The sequence below is a fragment of the Astatotilapia calliptera genome, chromosome 10 (assembly GCF_900246225.1).
Source record: "Astatotilapia calliptera chromosome 10, fAstCal1.2, whole genome shotgun sequence".
Classification (NCBI taxonomy): Eukaryota; Metazoa; Chordata; class Actinopteri; order Cichliformes; family Cichlidae; genus Astatotilapia; species Astatotilapia calliptera.
Window position 1 is genome coordinate 22,276,165 of NC_039311.1, and position 16,250 is coordinate 22,292,414.

A 16,250-nucleotide genomic window follows, 5' to 3' on the forward strand; every position below is an offset into this window, starting at 1 on the left:
GGAGAGATATTCATAACTCGTCCTGTTACAGCGTTGTTTGTTTACATCAAGTGTATTTGCAGTTTTTGTGCATGTCTGAAGATGCTTGACAAATTTCTGGAGAGTATTCTGATAATGATGTGAAATCAAATCACAGTGTGCACTTACAGCCACCACGCACACTTCTGTTTAGATTGCGGTTGCAGACTCATTGCTCCGTCTGCTTTTCCCCATCATCACAGTGATGTCATGAGACATTTACTCACTACCTAACAATCCAAGAGGGACCTCGCAGAAGTTTTACTGCTGGACCATAAAACTGAGGGCATGTGTATGTAGCCCCCGCTATGAAAGACCTATGAGAGACTATGGACACTTTGTCCAGCCAAAGTAGTCAGATTTCATTCTTTTTTCTCTGTCGTGGAAGCACATGTAATTTTATTATGTTATTTTCTTAACCTTTGTTTAAACAAAATGCCAACATTGCCTGGCATCCTGAGACTTAACTATGATTAAATTTCACTCGAGGTGTGAGTGGTACACCTTTCTGTACTGCTGGACCTGCACACTGTCATTCTTACAGTCCCTTCCTTGCTGCAGCGCTGACAGTATGTTTGCTGAAGTTTTACTGCAATGATTATGCTAATTCTATTGTTGACAGTAATAAGGTGTTTAATGCATAATAAGCTGCTTCACATTTCCAAGGCAGTGGAAAACCTTTTAGGATTTCAGGATAGAGAAATACTGAAATCCTGCACAAACTGTGCCACAGCTATGTTTCCATACCAGTAGCTGCAGGAGGCTGAGTTTTCCATAATGAGCAAATACATGACACATGCAAATAGTTAAGACAAAAGCAGACACAGTTCTGACACTTTGACTGAGAAACCTGGATAACAGGCATCTGGCACTAATAAACTTTGCTCTTAGAATAAATGTTTTAAACCATGAACCTTCCTGGAAGTGCTTCTGTATTATTAGAGTGCTGACCATTCTTGCTAAATCATGAACACTGAGCCTAACAGAGGCAGATGAGGCTTTTTTTGCTTAATAAACAAAATCAGATTTCAAAATAAGTTTTGTATTTACTCAGGTTATCTTAATCTACTACTAACTTACTTCAGCACAGCACTGTAGATCTTGCACATGTGTAGAGATGTCAGAAGTTCTTCGATCATCCCCGGAGATATGCAGGCCAATAAAGCAGAAACTGTGGCCACATAAAGATGTTTATGCAGAGGTATAGTGCTGCAGGGCTCTAATCACTATTTATTGGGAAGTGAGTCATGGCAACTTTTCACAAAATACATAAGAATGACCTAACACGCGAAGTGCATATACCATGATGGTGCCAGAACATTTGTCCAAACAACATCCAGAATTAAAAAGTAATTATGGATGCAAAACAGATGTGAAGTGAAAGAAGCAAAGTTAATCAAAGTAGATCATTTTTATAGTGTAGCGTACAACTTTCATTTGCTGCTAGAGCATTTGTTGTAATATTTTCAATTATATATTTGCTTCAAACGATTGTTTGTTTGTTTTTAAATTTACATTTTATGCAAAATGCCAACTTTTTTGGAAACAGGGTTGTAAAAAAACTGCCTTGAAGCCTTCCCTGCTTTACACACTCAAACTAGTCTATTAAATATTTCCATACATCTTGATGTTAAATAATTAATATTATAAAATAAAACAAGTCAGCCAATAAGTTGCAACTCATGTTTATTCTGGAAACAAATCATACGTCCAAAGCACACTGTATTTTTGACCTGCCATCTCTGGGTTTCGATACAACAGTAAAAAAGAAACAACATAAAAACAGTAACAAAGGTTGTCAAAGTAACATAAATACAACAAACCACCTGCCAGATTAAAAAAAACACAATCGTCTTCCCCTCTCCCCCCACAATGGGCCAACAACAGAATACAAAGCTTACCTTACTGCACTGCAATCCTCTGCCTTATCAAGAAACAGCAAAGACATGAAAAAAACACAAACGCCCCCCAACACAATCACATCCAGAGTATTTAGGTAAACTGAACTGGGCTCAGTTATATTCGTGCTGATGTTAAATGTGCTGCATTAGAGGGCTATGCTGTGATGACAGAGGGAATGACGGGCTTCCCCTTGTCCTAGTCTTGAATGAAAAAAATAAAGCCAGAGCTAAAGTGTTATCATAAAGCAGGTTTGTTATACTTCATCAATTCATTGCATCAGTCTTTTTTGTTGCCCTCAGTTGCAAAGCTCTTCAGTTAAAGTCGTAGTTACAAGGGACCGTTACATTTATTTTTAATTCGTGTGATCATCCTTTCATAATCTTTTTCCCCTCCCTTTATCCTTTTCCAGATGATTCAGGATTGCAGAAACAGCCAGTAAGTTAGAAGCAAATGCAAAGGACGGTTTCTCGCAAAGCTCTTTTTTTCTAGTGACGATGGAATGCAGGAAACAAAAAACTCATATAAACGTTTTTTTGGGATTAAGAAAAAAATCTGGAAAAAAAAATGTTTCTAATAATTCTTCTTTCTATTCTTTTGTTTTCACATAATCTTTCCCAAACAGATTTGTCCATATTCCTTTTTTTTTAAACATCAATAATCAGTACAGTACATCATGGGGATGGTAGTCACCAAAAAGCAAAGAGGAGGAGTGCAGCAGTATCATGGATCACGTCACCCATATTAATGTGGCCCATGCAGCTCCATGCCCGACAGCACTCCTGCCCTCAGATTCGATAACTACCTTTAACTTGGTCCAGGAAACCCAAACAAGCTGCAACAACATCATCCACAAAGCTACATCACATCTACCATATGTACAATGCCACCTAGAGCTAACCAAACATACTGCAAGATAATACATGGCTACCGTGGAATCTAGTGTTATGTTTTGCTGACTATGGAGCAAGCAGGCTACTGAAAAGGGGTGACATTGAAAGCCGAACAGGATGAACGAACGATAGCGTCATTCTGAGACATGTGGTATCCGTTTTCCTTTGCGAACAGGGTTTGTTTTTTTGTTTTGTTTTTGTGTGATTATACTGAGTTTTCCTGATGTTTTCACATTGCCAAAGTACCAGATAACTATTCCACATAGATGAGTAATGAGACTTAGATCAGTCATGTGAATTTGGTGGAAATTTCACACTTTCAGTAAAAAAAAAAAAAAAAATCCCAAAACACAACCATCTATATACTTGACGCTGGTTCACATTCCAGAGGAAAAGGGATACTTTTCTCATATGAGCATAGTAGCATTGTGACAGGTAAGGCATGAGGATTCAGTGTTTTGCTTTTTTCTTTTGTTTGTTTTTGTAACTTTGAAATAATCGTGGTCCTCTGCATCTCCTCCCCCCTCCCCTCTTCAATCCTGCACTCTGGCTGTTGTCATTTTCTTTCTGCGTGTCCTGCTGTTTAACTGAGAGATGTGATGTTGGAACGACCACCAGGGGGCACTACGATGCGCCTTCCAGCAGGCCTGATGGGGATGTCATCAGGGGTGGGAGGACCTGCAAAGAGAGAGATGGACAAGATAAAGAGACCAAAGATATCGGCTGGGGGGTGGGGGCAGAAAGCAGAGTCAAAGAGTACAAAAAGAAGACATCTGCAGGGTTTCTCTGAGAAATGAACACAGATTTCTAATTAAATCCAATCAAATTCCTATAAATTACTTGTGCTTGCATGGAAAACACTGGCAAGCAATTTAGATATGGGAGGAACATACATTTACAAATTTAGTTATGCACTGATAATCTCAAGTGCATGTTCATGAAATTAATGGTAAAGTGTCAATTACATATGTCTTTGTGTAGTCTACTGTTTACTTTAAAACCCCAATTTTTCTTAAAGCTGTGAAAATAGGTAATAGGGTAAATATTTATCATACAGTCATGAGTAAAATGTTCTTTTACCATGTAAGATCTAGAGCATTTGGCCTATTATATGTTTGTTTAATCTCAACGTCATAATCCTATGAAATACTACGCTATTGGTGATGTCTCAGGAATGTATAAAAGTTATATGATTACTGTATTAAAATAAAAAATAAAATATCCCACAACAGGATTAAAATCTCACCAGACCCCTCATTTGAACCCCAAATCAGTTCTCCAGTGTAAAAAAAGTAAGCCCCTAGCATAAAGTGTTACAAAGATATATAATCATCTAATATTTTGCCCCTTCATATCTGATTGGTTAGGCTTTATGGAACTAAATTAATTTCTTAGGGTGACTGGGTTGAATTTAAGCTCTAACAATGTTAAACCATATCAAATGAGTGTAACTCGATCAGATATACAAAGCAGTCGGAGCGCCTCTGCCCTTGTACAAATTAGGTTATGCTGTGTCGTTTTGTTGAGATGAAAGTAACATAACAAAACCACCGAGATAGTCTTGTATGTTGGGACTACAGTAATGTGAAAACATGTGACAGATTAAATAAATCAGAGAACTGATGGTGGGATTTACTCCCTTTTGCCCTCCACTGGAAACCAGTAGCAGCATTTGTCAATCCTGTCAGACAGGACAGCTTTCATGTCATCACGGCACACAAATAATTGCCATGATGCACTCACGTTATTACTTTCCCAACACTAGAGGGCTTCTTGAAACACATCATTATCTATGACATATGGTATGTATCACTGAAGTGACAGGGGGATGCAAATGTGAGTAGACCTACTGCTGTACGAGGACTGTGAAACATTAACAAAAGATGCTTAAGTCTGACATAAAGAATGGTGTTTCCAAATGATAAGTCAGGTTGCCTGGTCTAACTAATGATCAGTGCGTGTATAAATGGAAAGTGGAATGATGTCAGACTATGATACACTGTGTCTAAGCAAACAATCCTTCCCAACTTCTTCCAGACAAGCAAATGTACTCTGCAGGCAACTAACAAGGAAAACTATAACAGATCAGACTCAGTGAGAGAGCATGCACACGAAGGCACATACAATTATACAGCAAACTTACTTAATGTTAATATTTCAAAGCCTGGGAAAGTAGGAGCAGTCTTACTCCCCTCTTAAATCATGTACTCAAATTTAGAAATTCTTTCCAGTGGAGGTCATTGTCTTTTTTCATCTCTGAGTTCAAACACTTGCAAAGACAGGTTGCTTAATACAGTAAATGCCAAACTTCATTAAGTACAGTTGTTTATCCAAATGAGTTATCAGCTTTTAAAAATGATCCATATATTTGTAACGACTTCCAAAGACTACAGTGAACCCAGCTGTGGTCTCTCCAGGTTAACCAGAGTTGCTCTCACTGATGTAATGCTACACATGGACACGTTTAGTCAGTCAGGGAGGACAGAATCAGCTACGGTCGCTCTGTTTGATTGTAAAACAGCGCAAACACTGAGTGGCTTGGGATTTTAACACGCGTATGAAGCGTCACTGCTTGGTAGCTTGACAAAGTGCATTTCTCACATTTGTTTACTTGAAGCTAATCTAGTGCTGCCCTGACAAATGGGCACAATCATACTGTCACTCAGCAGCCCAGCAAAATTTAACAGATGTCAAACGTGAATGTTATTGTGAGCTCTCACATTATAGTATCTTAACAAATCAGGTCCAGATGACTGCAAATGCTGTACTTTTTAAAGCTTGAAACGTAGGTTCAAATGTGGTGAAAACTTCATTTCCTGCAGCTTTCTAAAAATCTTTTCAAAGTATTTTCTTTTATGCTACCTTGTTAAATGTATTTGTTGGCTTTTTGCCTTTATTTAACGGACACATTTTAAGAGAGACAGAAAAGAGGATGAGAGAGAGAACGACAGAGAGGAATTACAGGAGGTAAAGGACCCGGAGCAAAACTAAAAAACTAAATTAAGAATATAAAAAACAGACACAAATCTTAACACATATCCTGGCTTTGCAAAGCCTACAACAGTTCATGTTGCTAAAATATTAAGAGGGCTTGAATTCTATTAGAGAGGCTGTATTACTGTAGTTGATGTTAATGTCAACATGTGTTATCTTTGCCAATATCCATAGATTCGTATAAAGAAATTGCTGACAGATACAATTTAAAAATGTCTGTTTGTTAAGTTATCTGCTATGTGCAAACACAACACAGGTTCATCCCTCGAGTTAGGTGACTTATTTATGCTTGAATGAGTCATAGGTCAGCGTTAAGTGGTTTAATATAAACATTCCTCTGAAAATAGTCAGGTACGAGAACTAGACTGGAAATGAGTGAAAACTATGAAAGACCTTTGAAATAAAAATGACGAAACTGTCTTGCTTCTTGGGAGCAAAATATAAAGTTATATAAAGTGGATCAAGACTTTTGCACATATTTTAAACGCTTTTAACATTAAAGGCGTGCTTAATCCAGGGTCATGTTTACTTTACATCAAACAACATTAAAGTGAAAACTTTTACTGACTGTGTTAGAAATTTAATTTAATAGAGTCTTCAATCAGACTCAAAAGAATTCAAGCAACTGCCTTAATGAAATGCACAAACAAACAGCTCTTTTTGGAGCATTATGTACTGCAAGCAAATGCATGCCATACTGTGCAAATTGCAATGCATGAAACGAGATAATAAGACATTATTGGGTTACTCTCCAGTCAGCCAAGGACTTTTAATAAATCATTGACAAAACGCAAAGACATGATGAGAATCACACGACTGTTATCTGACTTCATATAATGAATTAGTAACTGAGTTAAAATAGAAGAGGATGAGGGTGGTTTAGCTGATGACCATGGATGCTCCTCTAATGTTTGTACGTACAGTATGTGGACAGATACGTGGAAGAAATGACTGGGTAACACAGGGATTGTTGTTCTATTAAAAAAGTGGTCTCACCGCATGGTGCAGGGTTACCTGCTAGACTAAATCCAGACTGGTGCAGGTTTCTGACAGGCTGTTTGGTTGGGGAAGTACGGGCCGAGGCCGAGGGGGTACCGCCACGGGACATGGAGAATTCAGAAACTGGCCCATCGTACATTCCCCTGGGCACTGCCCTCAGAACAGCCAACTACAGGACAAACAGAAAGAGCAGAGATGGTGAAAAGAAACATAAAGTATGGCAGCATGTAGAAACAGAACCAACATGCAGGTACTAGGAGAAACATTATGGCATTTTGCTGTGCAACAAAAGGTTAAACGCAACTAGCTTCACACATGTTTAGCATTACATGGCTGTCTGTATAACTGTTTGTGTGTCTAAATTATATATGCATCTTTTCCTGCCAAGAGTCAGCTCCAGATTTACAAATCCACACAAACATACACAGAAACACGCAAACTGAAACACAAACACACACAATCAAGCCCTTCTCGAGGTTATAGAACAGAAGAGTCACCAAAATACAGTTATGTATTCATAAGCTTTCAAATCAAGTTGAAACTATTAGCTGACTGTGAAAAGCCATTGTCTGTATGTCTGTCAGTGGCGTGACTCAGTGGAATCTTGGAAGCTCGGTCAACACTTAAAAAGAGACATCTGTGAATGAAGAAAAGCATAACAGTAACTGCTACCAAGACAAACAGCACACTGTTACTACAGCTCCATTTTTTCATCAGCAGCCAGCTGTGAATTAAGAAACTGTTGGGCTATGAGATTTCTCGGGCCGTAAGAAAGATGGCAAGAGAGCAGTAAGCAGGGGCTGCTTTAAGTATAAGCTGCTATACATCACATGGTTAAATGGGCCCATTTCTCACACTTTGAACAGATGAGTAATACTTTAGGGTGGGTGTCTAATGAAATAGTGCTACTTGACTACAGTAGCTTTCTGGGTTTGGCCCTGACTGCACATTAACATTTAATTTACCTTTAGTTTGGGTTCTCTAAGTTTCTACATGTATATATTTTTCTATTCGGATATTTTCACAAGTTCTCCTTGATTTCCCACCTATTCAGGAAATAAATATGGACAATATGTTTTACACCTTACTGCCAACTGATACCACTCCCATGTCTGTATGCTGAGTATGAAGCATCAAGCATGTATAGCTTAGCATAAAAACAAACTCCCTATGTATCAAGAAAGCATCAAGTTCTCTCCAACCTCAGCTACTCAGTGGCTCTTGCTGTAATCAAAGCCACCTTCCTAAATGTCTTTTAAAATCGAGAGTCTAAAGTTAAAATGCAAGTTTAATAGTATGAGTAATCCTCTTAGCGTGTGCGGTAGGTCTCTCTAAAAGTGTTATCCAAATCCAAAGTCAATGTATCTTTATTAATCCGAGATGACAAAGCCATGACCACCCTCAGTGTATGGACCTTACAGCGTGTAAGCACAGTCAGTGCCCTGTGGCTGAACCTTGGAGGGTGATGTCAGAGTTATTATATCTCCCCCACATCCCACTTCATTGCCTCCTCCATGGCTGCCCTCTTTTCTCCCCGCCATCCTTACTTCCATTTCACCCTAGACTCTCCTTTCCTTTAGGTACATCCTAGAAGGCCTTAAAGTCCTTCACTGAGTTGTTTTCCCCATTTCCTTTGTATTCTATGGTTTTCTAGTTATGTTATTGTTATTCTGGCAATCTAACAGTGCTGTAACGGAGTTCATGTTGTTCAGTTCAAGTTTTATACACTAACTATATTACCACATGTAAAATGTAGGCTTTAAAAGAAGAATAACTGCACTTACCTGCTTCCTGGCTTTAATACGCTTATAGGCAAAGTCAGGGAAGGGAGAGCAGGGAATGAAGCGGCCCACTCCGGAGGTGGCGTGAAGGTTTCCATCTTCCAAAACGATCTTACCCTGGCAAATCACCACTAGTGGGGCGCCACGCAGCTCCATGCCCTCAAAGATATTGTATTCAGCAGCCTAAAAGCACACATATGATATTGTCAAAGATTGTTGCAGCGGCAAAGAAACTAGTGTTTATTAGATAAAGTTTCCTATTAGTTATATGCTAAATGTACTCTTCAATGACTGAGGAGAAGAGGTTAAAACTTAACTCTCTTTCTCGAATTCGTTATCATTCATCACCTAGTTCTTTACACTTGTCTGTTTGGCATGTACAAACAGCTGCCCTCATCCAGCTGGGCTCAGATGCCTTCATAGTACTTTGTAGTATCACCGCCCTTCCCTTCTTCTGGCTCCGTATGCTCTTTCACTTTTCTTTCTAATGCTCTTTCCAGTTGTCCACTTCTTAATGTTTTCACTCCCTTGCCTTCTCTTGCTTGATTTCTGTAATCCTTTGCATTTTTTAACCATGTTGTGCTGTTCATCCTCCTCCATTTTTCCTTGTGCCAACTTCCTTTTTTTTTGTATGTATGTGTAATCTCTGATGGTCCCCTCCCCTCATTCCATTGTTGCTTATTTCCTCTGCACACGGCCCTGTTTTCTACTGCCATCCAAATTCAGGCCAGAACAGGACATAACTAAGACTCGCTGCATGCCAAACATGATGTCATGACTAATCTGAGCGGGCTCTCAGTGTCCAACAGTAATGCTGCCTGTTCTTCTCTATGTATCCAAATACCCTTATGCACGTCTATGTATTTTATGTTGACAACAACAAGCAATCAAAACCAGATGTGGGTTTACTGATAACACACTGAGATATAACACAGTTCAGGGAAAGCATTCCCCAACACAGTACGCTGGTAAGCAGGTCAGCTCCCGTTTGATTTTGCTGCCCATTAAGGCAAGACACTTGAAGACAATAGGATACAATGTAGACTACTTAGCTTACATTTAGACAATCTAATGAAATGTGTGCTTATGTATATTAATGTCCAGTAGACTAGTTGTCTTTGAATAAGCACTTGAACGTGTGTTTTGGAAACTTTTTTTCTCTGTAGTCTGAAAGAAAGCATGTCGCTGAAGAAAAACAGGCCCCACATTTAAAAATTGATCAGGGCACGAAAAAACAATTGTTTTGCCTGCAATGGTTCTCCTTAAGAGAGATTTATTTGAAGTGGGAGCTGCTGTGATTCTGGTCATCTGCTTCTCTCTGTGGTTTTACAGCTGGAAGGACGACTAGGAGGAAAGGAAAGGGGTGACATCATTATGCAAGAACCCATGGATCCTCGGTGGATGTACTCCACATTTAGAGAAGGCATATTATTAGTCCACTTCTCTCTGTTTCACGTCTTGTTCCTCCATCTGGAGACAGCGCCATAGTCTCGTCTTCCAATAAAAACAAATGTCATCGAGCCTTTAAGCAAGACAAACTGAAATCTACACGTTTCAATTCATCATTCCTGCGATCAATTTAGATATTACTAGCTTTTCAGCTAATGCATACTCTCCCTGCTCGTGGACAGTGTTTATGCAAAAGCAGGATTTGTCCTAGGCTGCTGAAGCCGTAATTTCCTGTGCGGACACTTCCTCTGCTGCTGAGCGGCCCGAGAGGAATCTTTAACATCTGTGTAATGGCAGAAACCTCATTACTCATATATACCGTGCGTACTGTACACATAGTGTGTATGTGCGGAGCACAATGTGTGCGAGGCCCTCGGCTTAAACTGTAAGAGTGTACAACAGGATGCAGTTTCACATTTCTAATGTAATTTCACTTTCAGTATCGAACTCTGAACTCATAACTACACACAAAGACGCTCAGATTTCGAATGGCCTTAAGTGCAGTTTAAAAGGGTTATTCATTTACATTCTGCTGACCTTTTTACACTCGTTTCCACCCGCTCTCTTAGGAAAATGTGACAAAACATTTCTTTAATGTGAAAAAAAAAACCCAAGTGCTAACCTATAATATTATACATAAGTCAGTGCATTGGGAAGCAGGAGGAAATGGTGTGCACTATCACCTCTGGTCCAGGCTGCATATTGTGTGAGATGTTTCCCATGAAATCAAAAATACATTTCAACCAAAGTTGCTTTCTACTTATGAGACGTGCAGCTCGCCAACAAGCAGTGTATACAGATGTCCAAAATCTCCAAGGTTTTATGAAACCAGCTGAAATATTAGTGTTTACAGTAACAGAATCTCATACAATGAGAGCCATTCTTTAAACCCACTTTTCCAATTATTCATGTATTTTGGAGGATCTGTGCAAGTGAAAGTGATATAGAGGAAGGAAATACCTCTTGATTATACAGCACATACATTCTCTGTGGATTAACTTCAGTTCTGCTGAACTAGACATTTTGGCAGCATTTGCATCATTGTTTGTTTGCTGTTTGTCTGATTTTGTTGAATAAGCACGGCATAAATCTTTTTTTTTTTTTAATAAATAACTGCTTCATCATTATTAAGGAGTTTTGAATGTATTGAGTCTCAGCATTGAGACCTGGTCTTGTGGTGAGCCCAGTGTGGAGTGGAATTAGTGAAGATCCACTGAGAATTCATTTCCGTTCCGAGGTACTCAGACCTCTCTGGAAGCTGCTCAAAAATGTGCTTTTTTTCCCCTCCCTAACTTACTCCCAGTCTCCCTTTCTCCCTCTCTCTTCCTCAGTCTCTCTTTTTCTTTGCCTCTTGCACACAGATGCAGACACTTACCTCCGATCGTACATTCTACTTGTCTGTCCCCCCGCCCAAAAATACATCTCACCCTTTAAAGCACAATTTTTCTTTTTTTCTTATTTTAAAAAATACCAGATGTTTTGGGGGGTTTTTTTGTAACACAGCTGTTATATTTAACCAACTAAATCAAATAAGGTTTTTGTGAGAACTTGTGAAGCATTACAGTGCCTATGGTTTTACAGCATAAATGTAAAACAAGTAGAAAGGGAAGCAAAAAAAGTAAAAAAAAAAAAAAAAAAAAAAAAAAAAGAGCCAGGACCTGCGAATTGAATTTAACTGATACTTTGGTCTGAGTACATACTGAGTTGTGTGTCTTGGCAGTGATGGTGCGAATGGCGTCTGTGTCCCAGATGACCAGATCGGCATCAGAGCCCACAGCAATCCGACCCTTACGAGGGTACAGGTTCAGGATCTTGGCTGCGTTAGTGCTGGTGACGCCCACAAACATGTTCTCATCCATCTTACCTGTAGTCTGAGAGCAAAACAAGCACAATGCACGAGCAAATATTACTGGAAATGTTGAGACTGTATCCATTATCCATATATTAGCATTATGGAGCACACCCTACAGCATGTAGTCCTACTACTGAAGACACATTATTCAATTAGCTGAATGGTGTATTTGTAGTATTAATGTAAATGCATGGAGGACGTTTTTAAACTTTGAGAAAATATCCATAAAAACAGTTTCAGATGATGCATTTTTCTTACATTTAAATCTCTCAACATAAGATACTATGTGTAAGTGAAGGTTCAATATTTTAGCATTAAACTATGAAGCTGTCATTAATGGGGGATTTCTTAGAAGATGAGTGGAAGCAGGGAAAACAGCTAACCTTTGTCAACCTTTTAAAAATAGGCCTACTGACAGTCGGTCCAAGTTTGGTGTGAGCCAGGATTCTAAGTACTTGTGCTGAGGAAATGTATTGAGTTTTATGTTTAAAAGCCTACCCAAATTTCAGAGCCAGCAATGCACTTTACGGCAAAGCTAAACAAGGCTGCATGTTAATTATACGGACACAGTGATATAGAGAAAAAAATAAGGCTAGAGTGCTGTTTAAAGGGGAAAAACAGACATGGATGGACATGTAAAAGAGGCACAGAGAGTGACATAGTGGAGCTGCTGAGTGAAACACAACAGGTGACTGCTAAAACAAAGCTAAGGGACATAAAGTTGCTGATGTTCCTCTGGGAAAATCGTAAAAATAAAATGAATCAAGATAAAAATAAAAAATAAACGTCACCATGCGCCTCTATCAGTATGTGATTGTCCTCACCACAGCTTTGTCCCAAATGAGAGCCATCCTCTCCTCCACTCCATTGACACCTTCTGGGATCTGGGTGAAGTCATCCTTGCCAATGGCCTTCTGGGCCACGCTGAAGGTGCAGTGAGCGCTGCCAGTCACACTCAGGTCTCCACTGGGAGGAGAAGAGGCATACTGAAGGTATTACACCAGGACAGTAAAGTCTGTGTACAGCATTAAAGTTCTGTAAACATAAGTAAATATGCTTCTACTTCAGCAGGAGAAGCAAAACAAAACAGAAGGGGGACTGAAAGTAAAGAAGTATGCAGCGTGCCAGAGTTTGTCCTTCCAGTGTAAACCATTACTAATGTTTCCTGTTTCCACATGAAGCAGTAACTCACTTACCAGATGAAGTCCATTTCTTGCACAACAATTGCTGATTCTTCATAAGAAACACAAACTTTGGATGTATCTAAATCTAAAATCTAAACTTTAATAGCTATAATTTTACAACACAGTGGTGTTCATGGCACTTACAAACAACAACGTTTCTGCACATGCAAAATGAAGTTGCAAAGGGGATGTGTACCTGGACAGGAGTGTGTTCAGATAGTCTGGAGTGGTAGGATCGGGGCTAAGAGGAGGTGATGTTACAAAAGAAGCTGCTTTGGCCCAATTCTTGCTCCAGTAATGTGTCCCATCAGTGCCCAGACTGGCTGTGATTGGCTCCCCAAACACAACATTTCCTGGGAAAAGAAAATCAGTCAAAACTTTGTTAGACGTCAACAAAGTGCCAAGTGTGAGGGTATCCATTTGCATAATCATCAATTGCGTTAGTGCACCTTTATTTTTATTTTGTCAGCAGTTTAGTCTCGCTAAAAGCTTTGGCAATTCATGTGAAAGTTTCCAGCAGGGGAACCATGCCAGCATTGGCAATGCACAAATTCCACTTGCTCAGTTGCAGCTGAGGTTGTTCTCTTTCATGCACGGTTTGAGTCCTGTCACTAACACGTGTGCTCTTATGCTTCTTCATAGTCCCTTGCACTAACATACATTATTATTTCCTGGTTTTCATATAACAGCTCGGGAATGGAGCCAAACAAATGTGTCAAGCTCATAAATGCTCCTAATGGATTCACCTGAGTGCAGAGAAGGCTATCTGAGGTCAGCAATCTGGTGTGTTAAAACCTCATTTGGCTTTCCACCAAAGACATTCAAACACATATTGTTCTTCTCTTCTTGTTTTCATTACATTCTCAAAAATTGTTAATTTCACAATCCATCTACGCCAGGCAGGCTCTTGGTTCACATCTGTTCTATCCTCTAAGGAAAAGTGTGTGTGACAGCTCAACCACAGAAAAGACCTGAACAACAAAGCTGAATGTTACTCTAAGAGTGGGATATTTTTTTCATTATACCAAACAGAGACAACTCAGCGTGCACATTTCTAGTCTTGGAAAACACAGAAAAAGAAAAAAAAACATATAAAGGCCCAGGACAAATTCTGCTTTTTACCTTTTTTCCGGGCCTGTGAGATGATGTCAGCAGCACTCTTGCTCATGACCCGTGTCACGTAGAGCGGACAGTTGGTTTGGCTGGCGATGGTGATGGCACGAAATACCGCCTCTGCCTCCAGCTACAGACGAAAGAGCACAATGCGGTTGACTCGGGAATGTTTTTCCCATTAAGATTTTGTCAAACAAACTTCAAATATCACGACCACAGCAAATTATACATTTTTGGAGCTGTATCATTTGAATAATTTGTTTTGAACCCGAACGACAAGGAGAAGCTTATAATTTTAAAACTGGGAAAGTCAAGGATTGTTTCAGTTATATTGTGTTTGAGTAGTTAAATTTAATGCGATCAGCAAACAAATGTTTAAAAGAAACTTAAGTGAGGTCAGACTAACACCCAGTACTTGCAGATTTTCTAAGGTGGGAGGCTTTAAAAGCAAACATATTGGACACATTTTAGACACATGTCCACAACGAAAAGCACCTGGTGTTTTATTGTGATTATTGCATTTCTGAAATCTTCATCTCCATATTTGCAAATGCTGGCTAACGAGAACTAAAAATGACTTTAAATACAAAATTCTACAAAGGTTTCAAGTAGAAACGTCACTGCCTCCATATGATGGAAACACTGTTTTCTTTGAGTCCAGAGGTTCAGTCTGGCTTCAATGACCACTGGATTAGTACTGAATAAGATAGTGTACACTAATAGAGAAATACTTGTCTGACTTTGCCTGCTTAAGAAAATCATGTTACCAATTTCTAGATTCTTAAGACTCCACTCAGCTACTTGACATTATGATACTGGTGGGACAGGAACCCTCTGCAGCAGCACAGAATGGAAAATCCCAGACAAGTCGTTGAGCTGAAAGTGTGGCTTTGATTTTTGTTGTTTGCTGAAGAAACATTCACAGCAAAAACTGGATGGAACAAGAGACTTTTTTTTCACCCAGTGTCTCAAATGTATCTGAAACCACATGTGTGTAACAGGAACAACGTGTGTGTCTGAGGACCAGTCCAAAAATGTCACTGTGCAGAATGTGATTCTTTACATGTACAACCATGTTTGTACTGTTTGCACAAAAAAATGATAAATTATAACATGGCTAATTTATTTGAATACTTTTTTAGGACAGTCCCTTTCAAAATGCTTGCACATGCAAATGATGCATAGTAGCTAATATTTAATATAGTGTATGATGTGTGAATGTTAGACCTCTTCTGGCCTGCTCAGCACATGCCCCTCTGGTCCAGTGATACCCATCTGCAGCATCCGGGCCTGCTCCTGTTCAACACACATGCAAAAAGTCAACTGTTAGCTGCTCAGTTTATAGACATAATGTACAGTATGTAGAACTTTCTGGGAGGTCTTCATCAGTCTACAAACTTCAGAATGATAAACCGTTTCTGATTAGTTCTGCGTGTGTTAAGTACACGAACAGCAGTTTTAACATGTGGGTCTGTGCACGGCTCAGAGCAAGGAAAATTTCACTTTCAGAACATCACCTAAAAGCAAAAACTCTGCTTTCAGGTTAGTTTTCTTAGGCATTCGTTTGTACCTTTCCTTGCATAGTGTCATTTAGAGCGACTGTCTGTGAGTTGAAAATGTATTACGGTGACATGCTTCTGCAAATAAGGCTTTAAGCGAGCATCTCATACCAGTGGAAAATCAGTAATACTCTGTCTTAGAAGCCTACGATTGGTCAGGCAGCTAAAATTAAAGACTGAGACTATATCAGCCAAAGGCAAGACAACTTGTACTGTAACTGAAGAAACTAGTGGCATTCCTGTGGTCAGTGCTCCCCTCAGCTATCTGAGGAGAAAAACTTTGTTGCAAGGAGCAGGACCTGTTGATGACAGACACGGAAAATCTAGACATGTCTACAAATGAGAGGAATCCCAGCTGTGTTACTACACGAAACAAATTTGTGGCTCTGATCAACATTGCTGCGCTGAGACTGTTCCCCTTCCCCAAACTCACACAGAAGAGGCTGCCTGGCTGCCTACATTGGGCAAGCAAAAGCAGTTACAACCTAAGTTTTTCAAGGTGCATTTCT

General features: G+C 39.4%; 1 protein-coding gene across 3 annotated transcripts in view; it reads right to left on the reverse strand.

Annotated features, from left to right (window-relative positions):
* Nucleotides 1–2,474: 2,474 nt before the first annotated feature.
* The window catches only part of dpysl3 (dihydropyrimidinase like 3), a 43,631-nt gene continuing 29,855 nt past the window's right edge, over nt 2,475–16,250 (reverse strand). For 2 of the 3 annotated variants that reach the window (XM_026181652.1, XM_026181655.1), the window contains exons 7-14: nt 15,410–15,478; nt 14,192–14,312; nt 13,266–13,422; nt 12,710–12,851; nt 11,734–11,904; nt 8,588–8,767; nt 6,801–6,972; nt 2,475–3,488 (exon numbers count right to left, since the gene is read on the reverse strand). In XM_026181652.1, the coding sequence (XP_026037437.1) occupies nt 3,394–3,488; nt 6,801–6,972; nt 8,588–8,767; nt 11,734–11,904; nt 12,710–12,851; nt 13,266–13,422; nt 14,192–14,312; nt 15,410–15,478 (1,107 nt within the window). In that variant the 3' untranslated portion in view covers nt 2,475–3,393. The remainder of the gene's footprint in view (nt 3,489–6,800; nt 6,973–8,587; nt 8,768–11,733; nt 11,905–12,709; nt 12,852–13,265; nt 13,423–14,191; nt 14,313–15,409; nt 15,479–16,250) is intronic. The other variant, XM_026181654.1, reaches the window with a different exon arrangement.